At 37.1% G+C, this 19,402-nt stretch overlaps 1 protein-coding gene across 1 annotated transcript in view; it reads left to right on the top strand.

Annotated features, from left to right (window-relative positions):
* UNC79 (unc-79 homolog, NALCN channel complex subunit) overlaps positions 1 to 19,402 on the top strand; it is a 111,886-nt gene that overhangs the window by 81,836 nt on the left and 10,648 nt on the right. Inside the window, exons 43-46 of the mRNA XM_031049359.2 lie at positions 4,097 to 4,201; positions 10,956 to 11,033; positions 13,416 to 13,505; positions 17,912 to 18,087. Of these exons, the coding sequence (XP_030905219.1) occupies positions 4,097 to 4,201; positions 10,956 to 11,033; positions 13,416 to 13,505; positions 17,912 to 18,087 (449 nt within the window). The remainder of the gene's footprint in view (positions 1 to 4,096; positions 4,202 to 10,955; positions 11,034 to 13,415; positions 13,506 to 17,911; positions 18,088 to 19,402) is intronic.

Genomic DNA, 19,402 nt, shown 5'->3' with positions numbered 1-19,402 from the left:
AGAAAAATATCTTGGTGTGATTTCATGACTTGGAGATTTTTTTTTTTTCCTCTTATAGAGATGATAACTGGTATTCATGCATGACTTAACATATCTTTACAATTATATCATTCCTAGTCCACAAGTTTAGCCGCATACCTTGTGCAATAAAACTTATTCTTGGTAGTGCCATTTGAGAGCACAGCTGTGAGGGGAGGCAAAACATAGCTAAGTAAAATGGGAGACTCAAAGTTAGAAACTTCCCAGCTTGGATCCTATTACATTCTGTATTAAGTATCTTACTTTGGCGTGTATGACTCTAAGATGTGTAGAAAATAGAACAGTATGTGTGCACCTTTAAAAAGTTTTTAGGATTCCTGGATGAAAGGTACTTGTATATTATACAAATAATAGCTATTATTCAAGTTCAATTTTGCATCTTTCAGTGAGAAGCTGAACAACAACAAAATCCAGAAAAACTAATCAAATCTTTTACTCTCTATGGAGCTCTATATGCTCCATTATGTAGACTGTTGAGGTACTAAGCAATAATGTTGCTTCAGCTACTAACTGCATAGTTTTCCATCTTCAATATGTTTGTCAAAACAGCAATTAATCCTCAGGAATCATTCTCTCAAAAATAGCTATGAGAATTTCTATATTGATAATGTGCAACTGAACATGTGTTGCTTCAGTCTTAATAAGACTTAAAATATCACTGGACAAAACATGAAAAAGAAATTCTAAAAGCAGTGACACTCACAAGAAAATAAGAAAAACTTCTACTAGTTGTAATGGTTTGAAGTGTTAAATAGAAGCTAACAGTATGTTTAATTACAGTAAGCAAACAGTAGGTTTTTTGTCTAGTTTGAAAGAGAAGAGTTTATAAAAGAAAAAAGTCATGAATACAGAAGAGACTGGCTTTTGGAAGTAATTTGACTTAGATCTATGTTTAAGGGTTTGAGCAAGGTAAACTGAGAAAAATGTTAACTTGAAGGCCAACAGTGTTTGGTTTGGCTGGCTTTTTTTCATTGAAACAAAAAAAGCCCCATATAAAACTGAAGCAAAGACATTCCTCTTGCATTTGTGGTCTGACAAGGCTGTTTCCTGTATGCTGGCTAAAGCAAATTGTGAAATACAGGAGGTGTTTCACTCCTCTCATGCTTTGCAGTTTTAGTTATTTAATAAGAATTTTATTAAAATTATGGTATTAAAAACTCCCATGTGTTTCTTGCACGCCTCCTGGTTTAATGTTCTATTGAGTACTTAATTGTATGCAGGAAACTTGGGTTATAGCGCTTGGTAAAATTTCTTTCTTGATTTAGTTTAATGCAACCTGGTAATCCAGAAGTGGAATCATAAGTGAATGGTCTCCTGCAATTTATAGCCACAAAATGCTTGATTTAGTGGAATTCCATACCATGTTATCTTATTTCTGAAAGCTAACTGTGGTTTCACATTAGAACTATTAAATGAATGACTGCTGTTAGAAAAAAACGCATATCAGTTGTGATGTCTGTTTCTCTACAGTGGAAATCACTGTAGCCAAATAAGAGCGTTGTTTGTGATAGAGTACCACATAAAAATGAATTCCAGAAGGAACATAATTTATGAACATTGAAACTATTCAAATTTAATTACTTGTTTTGCAACTTTGAATGTTCTGGCTGGAACCAAAGAACAACTTTCATCTAAGCTGTGGAGATTTCTTATGTTTTTGAAGGCAAGTTACTCTGACGTGTACTCTGTAGAGGTCAGTGCTGTACAACCATTCCAAATCTTTTTTTTTATATTCAACATTCTCCTAATACCCTGCAGCAGGAATATCTCAGTTTCTGTTGTCTTGGAGCCAGAAGACTCAAGTCAATCTGATATTTCCCTGTCTGAGTGTCTGTTCCAGGTCAGCAATTCGATTTTTCAATGCCTTTGGAAGTTGAGGCATCTCTTCTGTGGATTGTAATCTTAGCTTTAGTTTTCTTTTCAAGCATCTTAAGTTCCTAAATGGACCGGTTTGGGCTTCCTGATCTCTTGCAGCTGTAGAAGCTTGAACCTAAACTTAGCCATTTGCTAGTATTCTGCTATCCTTAGTACGTAAATGCAGAACATCGCTGAATTGGACATGACATGATTTTGCTATTGTATTTTTTGAAATGGGTGATCTTTGGTATTTGTAATTACTCTAGTAGTAACAGAGATAAATAAAGAATTTGCTTTACACTGGCTTCCTTGGAGCATAGCATACCACTCCATTAAAGAACTAGATTTATTATTCTTATTACCGAGTTTGGGCCCTGAGATACTGCCAGAAAAAAAACTTGAGTAGTTTCATATTCTACACATAGTCCTCTGGCAAGTCACAGTTTGAAGGTTGCAAGGCATTTTTTCTTAGGAATGCATAGACATTTGAGAGGATTAATTTGGCTGAACAGAGGCTGAAGGAGTTGTATTCCTGACTCTTTGTTACCAGGTTTACACATGTGGCTCCCCTGGGTGTTATTTGCATGGATAGCTCTGTGGCAGAGTATAAAGTTCTTAAAGAATGTTTATACATATTTGTGTTTAAACTATGTTTATACATATGTATATCCAGCAGAATGATAGGAATAAGTAGACTTCAGTAGGAAGGGTACTCTGGGCTATTGACTTCAGTGTCATTGCTCTTGATTCACAGTGCAGGAAGCAAGAGGTCAGATGTCAAAATTAAACATTTTGCTTGAATTTGCTTCATCTCTTGGCACTGCATGTGTTTAACAAACATTAAGAATTTAGACTAGGAGACTTCTTTGAGAAAGAGTTAGTTCAGGGTCATATTATTCTTAGAGCCAGGGAAAGCTGGGATTCCTGAAGCCTGTTCTTCCTATCTGATGTAACACAGGTGTTAGTCTATAAAATAGCTGCATGCTCTTGAAAGTATTTTGCCTCTCTTCTTTTCCAGTATGTGTAGGGGACTGCACTGGGTTACTGGTAGAACTTCTGTGCATTGTTTTGGGGGATGTAATAGTCAGATGTTTGGGCATGGCACTGCATTATGTACATGTCTGAGGACGGTGAAGATGTATGATGGTGGTAAGGATCAGTCTTGCTGATGAATTCTAGCAAGTAACCAGTTCTGTTTGGACCTTGGGTATTGTGCACCATTCTGGTTCCCCATTCCCAATCAGAATATAGTAGAATTGGAGAAAGTTCAGATAATGGTAACAAGAATGATCAAACAGTGGGAGAAGTTCCATATACAGAGCAACTAATTCATGGCTCTTCAATCTGAAAAAAACAAAAACTAGTAAGAGTGTGAGGGGTCTGTAAGGTCACAAGTGACTCAGAGAGGGATGGATAATTTCATACCTTTCCAGTAAAAGAACAAGGATGTATCAAGTTTATAGGAACTAGTGTCAAAACAAATGAAGGGAAGTGGTTCTTCAACAGTGTGTGACTCTTTGCCAAGTACTGTGGGTGCTAAAAGTTGACATGTGTCCAAGAGGTCAGTGGACACGTAAGTGTCCATATAAGTTCTAATCTCCACTGACTGATTTTCCCCTATGCTTTAAAATGTTTCTGTTGTAGTAGCTGTAGCTAAGAGGGATTTTTTTTGTGTAAGTGGAAAAGTACTACTAGTCTAATAAATGAAAATAGATGGCCAAGCTGCCTTAGTGCAGGCACTCTTATTTTAAGGGGAATGACAACAGAAAAAAAGTACAGTAAAATATAAACCATTTCTGGCAGGTTTCATGAAAGAGTAATGCTAAGTACTATTGCTAGTTTTGTTCTTGTGTCAATCCTTACTGCTTTCCTCTTTTGCTTTTTATTTAGTGAAAGCTATGCTGCATGCCTAGGCTTTATAACTGCTTTATAAAAATCTATTTTTCACATGTGAAATATTAAAATCTTGGATATAGTGCCTGGTACATCAAAGGAAAATCACCCTGATTGATGTCTGTTCAGTCAAGTCTGTAGAATTACATAAATGATGAACGATGTGTGCTTTTTTGTAAGGTAGGAGAAACCAGTACACTTTTGTAACTTTTTTGTTCTCAAACTTAGATAAAAACTATCTTTATAGTTTACTGGTGGGTGTCAGTGAATTTCAGGACATTCATAATTCTGTGTTTTTCTCTTGTAGGAAAGGGATAAATTCTACTTGACACGCAGTGTCATACTGGAGTTATTGCAGGCACTCAAGTTGAAGTCACCATTACCAGACATGAATCTGCTGCTGTTGGTGCAGGTACAGAAGATTTACATGTAATTCTCATACTGATCCTGTCTTGGCCCAAATTCGGGGGAGGGGGGGCAGTGGGGTGGGTGTTGAGGAGCAAGTCCACCACGGTTACAGGAAATATCAGCAATGTCAGGGAAGCAAGGATGTTTTGAATCAAAATCCAGTTATATTTTTAACCATAGGTGCATACATTTAGACATGGAAACACTAGAATTTATGAAGTTGTCCTGGTTTAAGCCCAGCCAGCAACTAAGTACTACACAGTTGCTTGCTCGCTCCCCTCCACTCCCCAGCGGAATGGGGAGGAAAACTGGGAAAAAAACATAAAAGCCCGTGGGTCAAGAACAACTTAATAATAGAAATAAAAGTAAAATATAAGAATGCAGCAACAATAATGATAATAATAATAGGAAATAAAGACAGAAAAGGAGGAAGGAATAAACTCTGGCCCCTCCCCACCATCCTTCTGGCTAACTCCCCCCAGTTTATATACCAAGTATGATGATCTGTGATATGGAACATCCCTTTGGCTAGTCCAGGTCAGCACCCTGGCTGTGCTCCCTCTTTGCTTCTTGTGCCCCTTCTCACTGCAGACAATGAAAGACTGAAAAGTCCTTGATCAGGGTAAGTGCTACTTAGCAACAACTAAAACAACAGTGTGTCAACATTATTCTCAGACTAATTCTCAGACTAAAGCCAAAACACAGCTCTGTACCAGCTACTGGGAGGAAAATTAACTTAAGCCTATCTAAAACCAGGACAGAAACTAAATTTGGAATCTACATTTCCCAGGGCAATACTGACCTGGCTGTGCATTGTTGCTGATGTTTTGAGGATCACAGAATGTATCTTAAGTTGGGACCCATAAGGATTATTAAGTCCATTGACAGGCTGAGTTGGGGCTGTTCAGCCTGGAGAAGAGAAGGCTGCATGGAGACCTCATAGCAGCCTTCCAGTATCTGAAGGGGGCCTACAGGGATGCTGGTGAGGGACTATTCGTTAGGGACTGTAGTGATAGGACAAGGGGTAATGGGTTGAAACTTAAGCAGCAGAGGTTTAGATTGGATATAAGGAAGAAATTCTTTCCTGTGAGGGTGGTGAGGTACTGGAATGGGTTGCCCAGGGAGGTTGTGAATGCTCCATCCCTGGCAGTTTTCAAGACCAGGTTGGATGAAGCCTTGGGTGATATGGTTTAGTGTGAGGTGTCCCTGCCCATGGCAGGGGGGTTGGAACTAGATGATCTTAAGGTCCTTTCCAACACGAACTATTCTATGATTCTATAAGGCAGCAGCTATACCAGTGAGGCAGCTGCTTCCTTGTCTTCATATCATTACCCCAAAACAAGTGAGCAGTCTGTGTGGGAGTGGGTGCTAGTTTATCATGGGACAAAACTCAATTTCTGCCTTTTCAGGCAGGGAGTAAGCTGTCTTCAATCCCTGACGGCCATTCTCTTTTAAAATGGAGTTTTCCAGCAAAGAATACATAGACAATATTTCTATACCTTTGATTCTATGTAATGAAGGTAGGAGTTAAGATAGCTTTTTCATAGGAGAATCTGAGGAAGTAAGATACAAACCCGTGAAAAAGCTTTCTGCCTCCAAAATGCCAAGTGTGGCACTGTTTGGCATCTGTTCCATAAAAACGATTTACTGAAGTCCATCAATTTTGTTCATAAGTAGTCTGTTCTCCTTGTTCATGATGAGCTAACCATTATATGCATTTAGTAACTTTAAAGGGTAGGGGACCAGCATAAGGGAACTCCATAAGGTTCAAGGAATATGTTAGTTATGTTGAATATTCATAATGCTCCCAGCACCACAGCTTCATTTACTCTTTCCCCTCCCATTATGGGGTCAAAGCTTCATATAGCTTACTGTGGGCTCATTTTCTTTTGAGTACTCATGGTTTACTCATAGTAAGTGAGTGGTTGCCTCTTGACAGAGAAATAATACTGACAAGTGAAATTATATAGCAATTAGGATAACTCTGAAAATATTTATTATGCCATCAGTATTAGTGGAAGAAGTTGGGACAGGGAAGAATAACACTTGGATTATTTTCTTCTGGTGGTAAATTATGATTTTGTTAGATCCATTTTAATCTAAAAAGCAGTAATTTGCCTGGTTTTTTTATTTTTTTCTTTTTAATGCCCAGACTTCTTTTTTTCAGTCCCATCCATGACTGTCAAATAACTTAATAACCACCAACCTCTTTCTGTCCTAGGGGTGCAGTGATGCAGCTTGATACTATGTGCATCAGTGTTAACTAACTTGAACTGACATATTCTGTGTTACAGAATTAACCAATTTTTCTGCATTGCTCCACTGTATTGTTCAGTCCTATGGCTACCCTAAAGGGTGACAATCCCATAGTCTAGTCAATTCTGAATTCCTCATTTGAAAATACAAACACACCACGTCAGTTTTGGTAGTGGGATTTAAGTGGTAAACACTTGTGCTTCACATTGAGTCAATTGCCTGATAGACACAGTAAGCAAAACTCTTTCTTACATTATCTTTATGGGATAAAGATGAAACGATAATTGCCTGGGTTTTCCTCCTAGCACTGTTCCCATATGCTGTATTCACGTTGAGATATATTTGTACCTTACACAACAGTATCTAATGTGGATTGAATGCCTTTTATGATGTCTCTTTTTCAGAGGCTGAAGTGATTCATATTTCCTGCTATCCAAAGCAGCCAGCTTCTGGTTTTATACAGTCAGTGGTAAAGAATAGGGGCTGTATTCAAACCATCTGCCATGGTGCTGACTGGAGGCATGATGAGTACATCTCCCATTGACTGTGCACATTGGCAGCCCTCAGTAGTGTGTGGTCTGAATCATTCAAAAGCCTCTTGAATTTAAATACCATAGTAACCACTAAGCCCATCTTAAGCACCATTGTAATATAAGAAACCTAGTAATAAAAACCGCATATGTATCTGATTATTTTATTTTTTTCTGGTATCATGAATAGAATGAAGGGAATGGTTTACCTCTACCACACAAAGCTGCTACAATGTTAATTCAAATTGTATGGTTTTGAATCACGGAATTACAGAATGTTTTGGGTTGGAAGGGACCTTAAAGATCATCTAGTTCCAACCCCCCTGCCATGGGCAGAGACACCTTCAATTAGACCAGGCTGCTCAAAGCTTTGCCCAATCCGGCCTTGTTCTGTCTCTCCCTTTCAGCTAACAGTTTGTCAGCATCATTTTGTGCTTGAAAAATATCCCCCAAGTTCTTTCTTATCAATTTTTCTCCTTAAGAAAAGAGAATTATGTTATTACTTCTTGTGCACATAGCTGCCCTATTGCATTTTACACACCTCATCAATACAGAGCAACAGAATGTCAGGGGACACTAGTGATGGGGCAAGCAAAGGAAGACTGGGAAGTTAAAGGTGGTGCCTGTTCTTCCATTGAACCCATCTTCCGTACAAAGCCTTCATCCTGCTCACCCCACTATGTTCTGCCTCTGCACCCACAGTGAGCCATTTCAGAAGCAAATCTTCATTTTTCAGATTGCCTTGAAGTTTAATAGTGACAGTTCCTCTTACAGGTCTGCAAACCTGTACAAACCTGTACGCAAACTTGGAGGTATGCATCAAAGACAGTGTGCGTACACTGGCTGTTAATTTAACAGGAATCCATAAAGCTATAGCAGAGTTAACATAGCACCAAACAAAAGTGGTTTTAACTTGCAAGACAATTACATCCGCCTGGACATGTTGGCCTGTGTACAAGATTCTATATAGACAGCGCACAGAGAACAGAGATGCAGTAAAAATGTTCAGGATAACAAAGGAGGTAGGAGCACTTTAATGATAGATTAGTCGTGGGCTGATTAACAAAGGAGTTCCTAGGAATGTACATTTGACACCCACATTCATCCAGGTTACATGGTGCGATCAGTGTCACTGTTGACATCAGTGCTAATATGAGAGCGAATTTTAACCACTTTATGAAGAATGAGAATTTTAACTAGATCACCCCAATCTTTGCATAGGTGACTTGGATGATAAAGGGCACAGAAAGTCTGTCTCCTTGATTTGTCCTGGCAAATGAAAGTCATGATATACATGCTGCTGTTCATGGGTTTCCATAGGAACTGCTTCTTCACCCAACATTTTGTTTCCCAGTACTTTTCTCCCACTCATTTTTCACCAGCGCACATCTTCAGGATTTCCACTGACTTCAGATTATATTAGTGTCTCATTAGGATTTGCTTATTCCTTCAGGCTCGAAGGTTCAGCGTATCTCATCTGTTTTGTTTAGGTGACTCCTATTCTGGGCTGGACTTTCAGCCACTGTAAAGCAGTGGTATATCTAGTGGTTCCACTTTATGTTTCTGTGCAGATCAGATTCATAAATTACTGAATAGGAGGAATTAAAGTAACATATTTAATAAGATAAAAGATTTTATAAGATGATGTTTAAAAACTGTTTATGAATGGAGGTATAATTACAGTTTATGGTATCTAGATAATTCACTACAGTTAGCAGACATTCCCATTTAGATGTTATTTTGGAGCTGTATCTCAGCAGAAAATACTAGTAAGAGGCATGGCAATTATTTGCCCATTTCTCATCTTTTTGCATTAGGGGGATATTTTTCCTTTTGTTTTTTACGTATGGCTAGAATTTTTAATCTGTTGCCAGTGACGTCTTAATGTATTGTGGTATTTGCAGAGGAAGACAACATGAATGACTGTGAATTAGACTGGAAATGTAGGAAATTTTTAATTTTGAGTTTGGTTTCTTCATTCTTTTTTGACTGTATTGCAACTTTATGAAGGATACTTGGAACTGGCAGTTTGATGATGAGAGAGATAAGCTAAACAAGGTGTAATTGTTAATTAGAAAAGGAGTAGGATTTGTCAGCTGTTTTTCACCTACAAATTAATATCTGTTATTTAACCCAAACTCCTTTGTGAAAAAGATGTAGAAAGCTTATAGGAGACCAGTAAAGGTTGCTCTGCTGCTGCTTCGTATTATTGCCTTAAAAGAAAGTGTTGTCTGAAATAAATGACATTTCTCTTTGGCAAGGGTTTTTGTTGACTTACATAGTGAGTGCTGTACAATGTCTGTAGCAGTGCACTGAACTTACTGGTGGATACTAAATAAACTCATCCAGATTCTTCAGAAAATTATGGTCCTTTTTTGCAGCTAATGTAGTACAAGAGAACGGTAACTGAGAGATCCATCACACAGGAAAACAACATCTATTGTCCAGCAGACCCAGTATCATAAGCGTTCTTCCTGAGAAAGGGTGCATTAGGAGAAAATCTGTCATCTATTTGCCTCAGTCCATTGATGGTCCTTCTTTTTAAAGAAGTAGAGAGTCATGGTTGTTTTTTGAGTTAAGACTCAGCTGTCCACTGGATTGATAGAGCCCATAACTCTATGGCTTTCTTCTACTTCCCATGTAATTAGAGCTGCAGTACAAAAGAGGACCAGGCCATCTCTCAACTGAAATGGGTTAGATTCCTGTTTTGTTTCAATTTGGCTTATTCTGGTGTAAAATAAATTCTAACCAGAAGAGAGTCAATTGGAGCCAAGCCTATACTTGACGATACCTAATTAGATTATTAATCTAAACTCATGTATGTCTTTCTGATATTTATCTCAAAGAGGAGACACTTTGTCAAGGCACAGGTTGAGTAGTTTTCAAGTCTTGGTAGGCAGTCTGAGTTGAGATTGAATCTGTCATTAAACAGTAAAGCTTGTGGAAGTTTGAAGGTAGATTTTAGTTCTCTAAAGGATATTTAGAAATATTTTCAAGAGCAGCAGTCAGTCAATGAGAGGACTGCTAACACACACATGCATTGGACAACTGTAAAACAAACTGTGTAATCAGTGTCTGTCTCAGTGAAGGTACCATTGTATTAATTTTCATGTATTAATTAAGACTTAGACCTTCGTTTTACCGTTCCTTCTTGTCTGCTCTTTCTCAGAAAGTTACTTTGCATCACTATGGGCAGAAATTTCTCAAGTAAAGATAAGAGTATCAGGACAAGTTTCAGGAACAAGCAAATCGTCTGCAGCATGTCTGATGCACTATTGAAGCTTATAATGATTTAGTAACTGTATTAGTAGGTCTAACATATTCATGATGTGGACATCAGAGATTTTGGGTCAAGGGATCTGGAAATAAGGAAAAAAGAAAAAGGCAAGGAAAATAAGAAAAACAAATAGACGTATTTTACTAGCAAAGAATGATACTGACCTTCTGTCAGGAAAAGCTTGTATTTCTGTAGTATTATGACCTGTATTATGCAGAAGTTATACTACACAATACCAGTATTTCAAATACAAATACTTCAAAATTGTTTGTATAGAACTTCAGTGAAAATGTTGTAGTATCAGTGAAGGACATGGCATGCTGCCTTCATCATCCTCTGTCATGTTTTACTCTATAATGAATGAAGACCATTTGATATACAAGCAATAGCAAAGATACGTATTTTTGCTCATAAAGAAAGTCTGATTTATTACATAATATCCTTCAGATTGCTTCTGCACAGCATATATGTGTTAAGTAAGCACATTGAAGTCAGATTTTTTTTTAATTAAAATTAGTTCATTTATAATGATGAGTTAACTAGGTTGTTTATAAAGAAAGAGAGCTCCAAAGGCAAATTACCATGAATAAAAGCAAGAAGAGATCTGATTTTAATAAGGTAATTAATAACTTATTAGTGTCTTCAGGTTCCTCCAAAAATAATTTAAAAATAACTTGTCTTTAATTTCTTCTTAGTTTGTTTGTGCAGATGCAGGAACAAAGCTAGCTGAGTCGACAATCTTGCATAAACAGATGATTGCTTCTATGCCTGGAGTAAGTACTAAATCAAACTCCACCCCCTGGTTCTGTTTCTTAAACAATGTATCTTATTCAGCTCTATTTGCTTCATTCTAATGTTTGTTCCTTTTCATTTCTTTTCTGATTGGCAAGTTGTATTTCAAGCAGAGGTTGAGATACTTCTTCCTTTTTATTATCATTGGAAAAGTTCTGAACTTCATTTTGCTTCCTTTGCTTTCACTGATAATCTTTATCCATGTAACTGACTTAGATGGAATGCCAAGTGTCTGTGCTCAAGACAGCAACTGCAGATCTATGGTTCTGTGTAGGGAACAGACCAGCTGAAGCCTCAAAAAATGGCAGGGGGGAAGAAAGCCACAAGCTATTGCCTTCAATCTCACAAAAGACTATCTGGTTAAAGAAGGGAGTTCAATGATATTTTTCTGATAATGTATAAGGCATTCATCTATATCCTGCTGATGAGTGTAGCTGAATTACCAGTACTCATAATTACATAGGCACAGAATATGCACCTGGTGAATGTGTTAAAAAGTAACACAATAGGAGGTCTTGTTCCATGACACACATGACTGAGTACCCAAACGGATGGATGAAGGTTAACCCGGGTCTGTTTCACAAGCTGGGGAATACTTATTTCCCTATATGTATGTCTGTCAGCTTTAGGAGTGACCTAATAGGATCTTTCCCATATATCTTCTGAAGTGTGTGATTTCCTTAGTGCAAATTTTAATAATATCTTTTTTCCTGAGAGAATATTTTGATTTACACTTGCTTTAAGTAGATGGGCTAACCTTGGTGTTAGAAGATACGTTAGGAAAGTGATCATTTTAGAAGAAAAAGAGAACCAGGCTGCCTGCTGCTTGAGTGAAACAGAGTAGATGGAGGGAAATCTTGGTTGGTGAAAATTCTTTTGCAACTGAGCATTATTTTCAGAGGTTTGAGTATAGTATCTTTTATAATTGTTATTCAGTATTTTAGGTCCCTTAGCCCACATAAAGTGGATGGAGCATATGCTGTCAATGACCTTCTTTTACTGTTTGTTATTTTGTCAAGGGAACTGACAGGCATAGCATTTGAAAAGCCAGGAGGTGGCATAGTTCAGCACTATGTAGATTGATATTAACATACATAATGAGAAGTGCCCAGGTCAGTTGCTTAAAAATAGAATGCTAGCAGTTTCTCAAATTTCAGCCACTAAAGCTCAATTATGGCTTAATAATTTTGTGATCAAAACTAAATCTGGTTCTTTTGTATAGTCAGATAGGGTAATCGGGTCAAAGTGCAGGTAATTAAATAGAGGTCAAAGAAGAGTAGTTTTTCCCTGTAAACTTTACTGCTGTATTTTGCCCTGAACCTGTGACTTTAGGTGCAGTAGCTTTTGGTGACTTCAGAAAGATACCTAATTAGATGATTCTATCATTTAGCCTCAGAAATTAAGCATTGCTTTTACTTGGCCCCTCAGAATGAGGCATTTATAGTTCTCCTTGAATTTAGCTAGCATTATCTTCAGATTATTAATACATCAACAGAAGTTTATATGATACCTAGTGGGTCAGTCATATCACCTTCTGAAAGCTTCTCTCCAGGGTTCTCTTGTCTGTTTGAAGCCTTCATTTAATCTGACAGCTTTGTTCTGTTGAGTGCTTTGCACACCGTACTAGCTGAAGGCCAGATTTGCATTTCTCACTAGGTAAAGGATTATGAAAACTAGTACTGTGGGAATACAGGAAGTACCAGATTTCTTTTTGTTTCCCTATTGAGGTTGTTCTTGCCCTGGCACAGGTTGGTTCTCAATGCTTACACCTTTCTGATCAAACTGGAGCAGTTCATGAAGCAATCAATTTATCCCTTATAGTCCTTGTTTTCCATTTTGAAAATTGTAACTAGCTTAAATGCTTTTAGAATGCTGTATTTTGAACACTTTTGCTTCAGAAATATCCCAGAAAAAAAAAGGTAACACTTGAATTTCATTGATGTTTATTTAATTGATGCTTTACACATAACATGCATGAAGCCAGTCATTTAATCTCTTTTTACATCATAATTAATGTGAACATAAGGGCATCTATGCCTATGACTGAATTTTGTTTTCTGGAATGACTTGTCAACTGGTGAGAGTTTCATCAGTCAATCTTATTTTGCTGTCACAGAATATTTTATGATGCATGAAGAAGCTACAGTGACTGGGCTCTTTTTATGTTATCATCAGATAAGAAGGGCATATTACAGCGAGAAGGAAAACATCAAAGAATACCTATTCCCAGCTGAAGTAATCTAAGTAAAAGTGAAATAAAGAACTTGATACATACAAATTGTGTTCTGATGAACAAAAAATTGAGATAAAGACATGAACATATTCAAAACCTGCTACTTAAACTTATTTCTTTTATGTTCTAGTGCGGAACAGCAGCAATGGAATGCATGAGGCAGTATATTGGGGAAGTGCTGGATTTCATTGCAGATATGCATACCTTAACCAAATTAAAGGTTGGTTCTGTGCATACATTAATCTAAAGTATATGTGCTTTTCATAAAAAATATGCTTTCTGACATGAATCTGCCTGGGAGAAATGTAGGAAGTCTTTGAGAATGACTGACAGGTTTTTTTTTTTTTCTTTCAAAAAAAAGTTAGTATTGTTACAGATTAGATACTTCTGGGGGATCAGTAAAAAGTACCTTATGCAGTGTTGAAATGCAGGCTGATCCAAACGTCGTGAACATACAGTAAAAATGCGTGCTTGGTTTTTCTGAAATGTTAAGGGTATGCTAATGTCATCCTGAAATCGCTGTAAGAAGTAGCTGTGTTGAATATAACCCATGGAAACATAAACCCCTTTGCCTGTACAACTAATTAGACTCCTCTGGGGGAATTGTGTGCCTCTTATATACACAAACAGATACTTCAGTTAATTGAAAATTCAGAGATTATCAAAATACAGTAATTGACATAAAAAAAAAGGCTGGTGGGTATGGTGCCCTTTTTCTTATGGACACTGTTGTTTTCATTGTCAGGTTATAGTCTGTCCAGGCTGGGGAAACTGAGTAGTTCTTACCTCTGTGGTCCAAACTGGTTTTTGGTTTCTGTACATTAGTTCAATGCCAAATTGTAAGAGGAAATATAGGACAATAACTTCTGTCAACATAAAATAATTTATTTAGGAATGAATTTCATGAAAACATTCATAGCTGGTCAAAACCTGGAATTTCTGTTTCACAGTGGAAGTCTGTATCTATTAAATTTCCTACAAAATGGAAATTCTTTAATGTGTTTCAGAAAAGAACTAGGCTAAGTGACATTGCTGTTGTATAATAGGAAATAATAGAAGTGTTGCTGTTTCAGTTGCTAGCAAAATAGCATCTACTGTTAATAGCTTAAATGAAGAATGTAGTATTTCGGCTAATATGACAGTAATAGTCATAATGCTGTGGAGAGGCAATATTTATTCAATTTAGCATGACACCAACCCATGAGATAGTTCTGTTGTACCATCTGAAGCTGAATACTAAGTGAGCAGTGAGCTGGAGGTGAAACTTTGGTTAAAATCCTTGTTTTTGTAGAGGGAAGACACCTGTCTTATAGTGGAACCATCTGTCACTTCTCAATATCAGGCAAAGTTAGAGCATAGTCTTTTTAGCTAGATACTGGTACCCTGCACAAGGGTGAATTTCCTTCAGCACATAAAACGGAGGAACTGGTGTGACTGCTCTTGATGCCTCTTCTGCAGAGCTGTCAAGACAGGTAGAATGGTGTGGGAGTGCAGCAGAGGGACTGTTACAGAGGAGAGTCTCTGCTGTCAAAGATGCAGGCAATCCTGCAGTCTAGCAGTAGAGTTTTAGTCCTTGTGAACCAGCAACTCGATGATTCAAGGGGAAGTTTGTCAACTGAAAGAGGTCATTTTGTCACTGGGTATAGTCACGTAGCTGCTAAGCTGCTTTTATGTGATCAAAAGCTCAGTTGCTGGATACAGAAAAACAGCTGTCCTATTCTGACTAGTGTGAATCACATTGACATTGCTTACATGCCTGGGCTTTGATGCATGTGAGCTTCTAGGGAAGGTCTTTGAATAAGGTCTTGTGTTTGTTTCTAACATCAAGAGCCGTTGTACTTCTGGAACAGAGTGCATCTGCTAATAAAGGGTGGTACTGGTCTGTTTTCATGATAAGTCAGTACAGTATTTCCTTGAAAGGGCTTCTCTACTACTGCACCAATCCTCTGCTGAAAGTTACTGGAAATGCACTGGAGTACATGCAAGCATTCTGTGGCAATCAAGACAGAAAAAAAGATAATGTGTAATGGATTTAGGTACTGGAGTTCACTTACGAAGCAATGAAAGGAGAACTTTTACCCTACTATTTTCTCACACACTCTCTTGTGCACTGTTCCTCTGTACCCTCCACCCTACCTCATCCCCAGGAGGGGACACCTTGTTGCAAGTTAATAATACCACAAAGGAAGAAGAATCTCAACTAAACTGAAACTCATGTCTTTTGAAACTCACTGTAACCTTGTTTTACTGGACAAAATATACCTTCTGTTAGGTTCTTTCCCTGTTGGCCATATGCCTTGAATCCCAATGAGTTTAAAAAAAATACTTTAATAAGGGAAGCAGCTTGTTGTACCAGAGTAGAAATTGACTTCAAAGCACAAACTTAATTAATCATTTTCAGCTGAATTGGATTGCCTTCCCACTCTATCCTTTAAAGTTATTCACCCATTTCTCTTACAGTTCAGAACTGCTTTTGGAACAGGTAGGCAAATGAAACATAAATGAGGGAGATACATCTGGTTTGCCAGTTCCACAATAAAACATGAACTTACCTGAAACCAGGAATGGGGAAAATTTATTGATAAATACTTGCAGGTATATGCTGGTCTTTGCAAAATGCTTCTATATAGAGTTCTCTGCCATTTCCATTTTTTTATTCTGCCTCTTCTCCCTTGAAGTGTAGTCAGATCTTTAGAAATGCTCTTAAAATGCTCAAGTCTGATAAGGTGATAATTTGTTATGCTCAGTAGGACTATTTTTTTAAATTTTTATATACAGATAGAGGTGGGACATGAACTAAAACTTTATCCAGTTCTTCTGTTTTATGTTTGAAGTTAGACAAGAAGCTTCCCAAATGTGTAGTCTGGGCATTTAAAATTAAGTCAGAACCACGTGGTTTAAAATGTTATGTTGTTTTGATTTAGCCATGTAATACTGAGGAATCTGAGAGCATGTAAGATTAATGCAATAAGAGAGTCAAATATAACCCTAATTTTATGCATTGTAAAGCATAAGCTTTGCCTGCCTTGGGAAAATGAAAAGGCAGTTCTTGTTTAATCAGACCAGATAAACTTACTCTGTGGTTCCAACATAGTTTAAAATGTTTGTGTTTCTCACTTTACAGATAGTCAGAACTTTAAACAAATTTGCAACACCTGAATTCCAATCCTTTAAGTTCATTTAATATATTTACTCATGTTGCATGGGTTTTTTTAACAGAGGTGTCCTAGGAAGTGAGTTTTAAGATTATCCAGTTGTACAGTTTCTTATTACAAGTATGTATTATCAACAGCATCTGGCCTACTAAACCAACACAAAGAATACTGTATGATTTATATGACCAATAACAATCCCAACAGTGAAAGTTTAATTTTGGTTTTCAAATTTTGAAATGCCTTCTCTGTAGAAATTCAGTGAACAGAAATAGTTAAAGTTGTTTATTCATTTCCAATCTTATTTTCATGTCTGAAAATAGCTTCTTTGAAAGAGGTTAAGTATTTTCAGCCTTGCGTATTAGCAACTGCATTATAAAGAAGGTATAAATGTTAATTTGCAAGATAATCACATTCCAGTTTATTGTTTCTTTTTCAGTTTATTATTTCTTTTCCCGTTGGGATAGCATTTTAATTGGTAAAGCTCAGCAAGGCTCTACTTAGAAAATTCTCCCATTTTGGAAGATGTATAATGTATCTGCCTACATACCTGTCTATCCTTTTTACCTGGCTCTATGACAAAGTCATTAGATATTCATGCTGGTACATAACCTTTTCTCTTAAAGAAACTTCAAGTAGGTGTTTTTTCAGAGTTTAAGTTTCTGGGGTCAGATACTTACCAAGTATAAGATATTATTGGTCCACCGGTTTTTATCCTGTTGTTGTAATTTAATAGCTGATGACCTGGATTTTCTTGTGCAAACCATATGGCTCTCCTTTAACCAAGCAAATACACTCAGCATGTGTTCTGTTAATCTAGTAAAAGAAAGTAATGTAAAATTAGCTTAATGAGAAATATATAAGTATCACAAGAAGCACCAATGACACATTAATTAGAACTGACAAAGCAGGAAAATAAAGTATCTTTCCAGGCATAAATATCTGTGTGTTTCTTGGTAAAAGGTTTGGCCTTTTCATTTCCAGGGCTTAAAGGCATTTGTAGCTGAATAATGCAACAAAGTCATACTGCTGGTGAATTTTCTAATTTCTGTACATGTAAATGGAATATTGCACAGGGAAGGCATTTCCTGCCCAGATGCTATCTAGTTAAATGGTTAGATTCTTTTATGTTCACTTAAGCTGCCTGGATATAAAACCTTTAGTTTACATTTGTCAGCTGTTGAGTTTGCTGATGCGGAAGATGCCTATACACTTTGCACAATTCGTATTTTGTGTGGGCTCTTGAAAATGTGTCCCTCTGTGGAAAGATTTGCATCATAAAGCTGCTGCCACTATGTAGGGACTGGGGAATTTAAAAAAAAAATATTTCTGAGCTTTATTCTGTAATTTTGTAGACTCAGAGACCCTGAGAAAGTAATAAAAGGGAAATGGAATAGAACACCTTGTTACTTCAAAGAACTTAGTTCAAGTAAAATGCTCTTTTTGGGTAGCAAATCAGATCTTTGTTTTGCAGAGCCACATGAAGACTTGTTCACAGCCACTGCATGAAGACACATTTGGTGGACATCTGAAAGTTGGTTTAGCTCAGATTGCTGCTATGGAAATCACCCGGGGAAACCACAGAGACAACAAAGCTGTGATCCGATATTTGCCTTGGCTTTACCATCCTCCTTCTGCAATGCAACAAGGGTGAGAATGGTTTTTCCACAAAAAAGGAATACTAAATTAGTTAGAAAACTTCACAAAATTCTGCATTTATTGTCAGATTCCATAGATAAGTCATGCAGTAGGGAATGGTGGCTGTGGAATGTTGTAACAGCTGTTCAGCAGCTTCTTGATCCATCAATGCACTACTTAAAGAACATGCTAAAGGGACTGTGACGATAACTTCACTTTCTTGACTGAAGTTACCCTGGAAATTAACATGATTCTCAATCTAGGTGAAGACAGTGAAAAGCACACAGGTGCTAGATCAGTCCTAGAATTATAGAAAATATGTTGGGAATTATCAAGAATACAATGGGAAAAGTCCTTTGAAATTATGGAGTACAGATGAGCGAGAACTGTGTCAGCCTATTGATATGATGGTAAAATTACTAACTTCATCTGGTTGAAGTTAGATGAGAGAAATCCAGTTCTTCAAGACAAGTTTTTTTTTTTTGTCCCTTTTCACTATGAGAAGCCCCAATATGCAGTTTTATCTTCAAAAAAAGGGGAGATACTTTTCCTTGTCTTGCAATGACAACAAGTTAGATGTTTTGAGTGTACATCATTGGACTGTGTTTCAACAAGCCTGTATTCTTGTTCAGGTTTTGTCCTAGACTACCTGCCCAGACCAGGATTCTGGGGACTAAGTTGCTTAGGCTTCAGTCCTGTAGATACATAGAATCAACTAGGTTGGAGAAGACTTTTAAGATTATCAAGTCCAAAATACATCTGCGTACTTTCATGTAGAGCATACCTGGCTTTGGAAATACGGAGTTGTTACCTCCTTGTGCTTTAGTTTCTTATGTGTAAAAAAAAATGACTACGTGTTCTGAGTTGAAGGTAGTGAATTCCTTTAAGACCCTACAGGTACTTGAGGAAAAGCATCGTGTCAGTCTATTAAAAAAAATAAATTAATTTAATGCCTCTGCTTCTATGAGTCCTTGACAATGACATCAAATTCAGAATTAAAAACAGTAGTGAGAGTTGCCTAGGAAATAATGATTTATTGACTGAAACCCTTTTTTTTTTCCTGTGCTTGTGAATTCAGAAGTGTGTAATCTGAACTTGGTAGTAGCAAGGGGACAGTCAAGATGACACCAGAGAAATGTTACTCCTTTTTAGATTATATAACTGCATTGCTTTACAATTTGAGATTTTACTAGATAGTGGATGAATATGTAAGTGTCACAAAAGAACGTAGTCCCTGCCCTCAAAAAACATGCAGTCTGAATCTCCAAGGAGAGGTTAAGAAAAAGAGAAATTAACTCTACTGATGAATAAGTGGAACACTGTGGAA

Source organism: Melopsittacus undulatus, chromosome 4, assembly GCF_012275295.1.
Source record: "Melopsittacus undulatus isolate bMelUnd1 chromosome 4, bMelUnd1.mat.Z, whole genome shotgun sequence".
Classification (NCBI taxonomy): Eukaryota; Metazoa; Chordata; class Aves; order Psittaciformes; family Psittaculidae; genus Melopsittacus; species Melopsittacus undulatus.
Note: the sequence above shows the minus strand (reverse complement) of the source record. Positions and strands in the feature narration are given on the sequence as shown.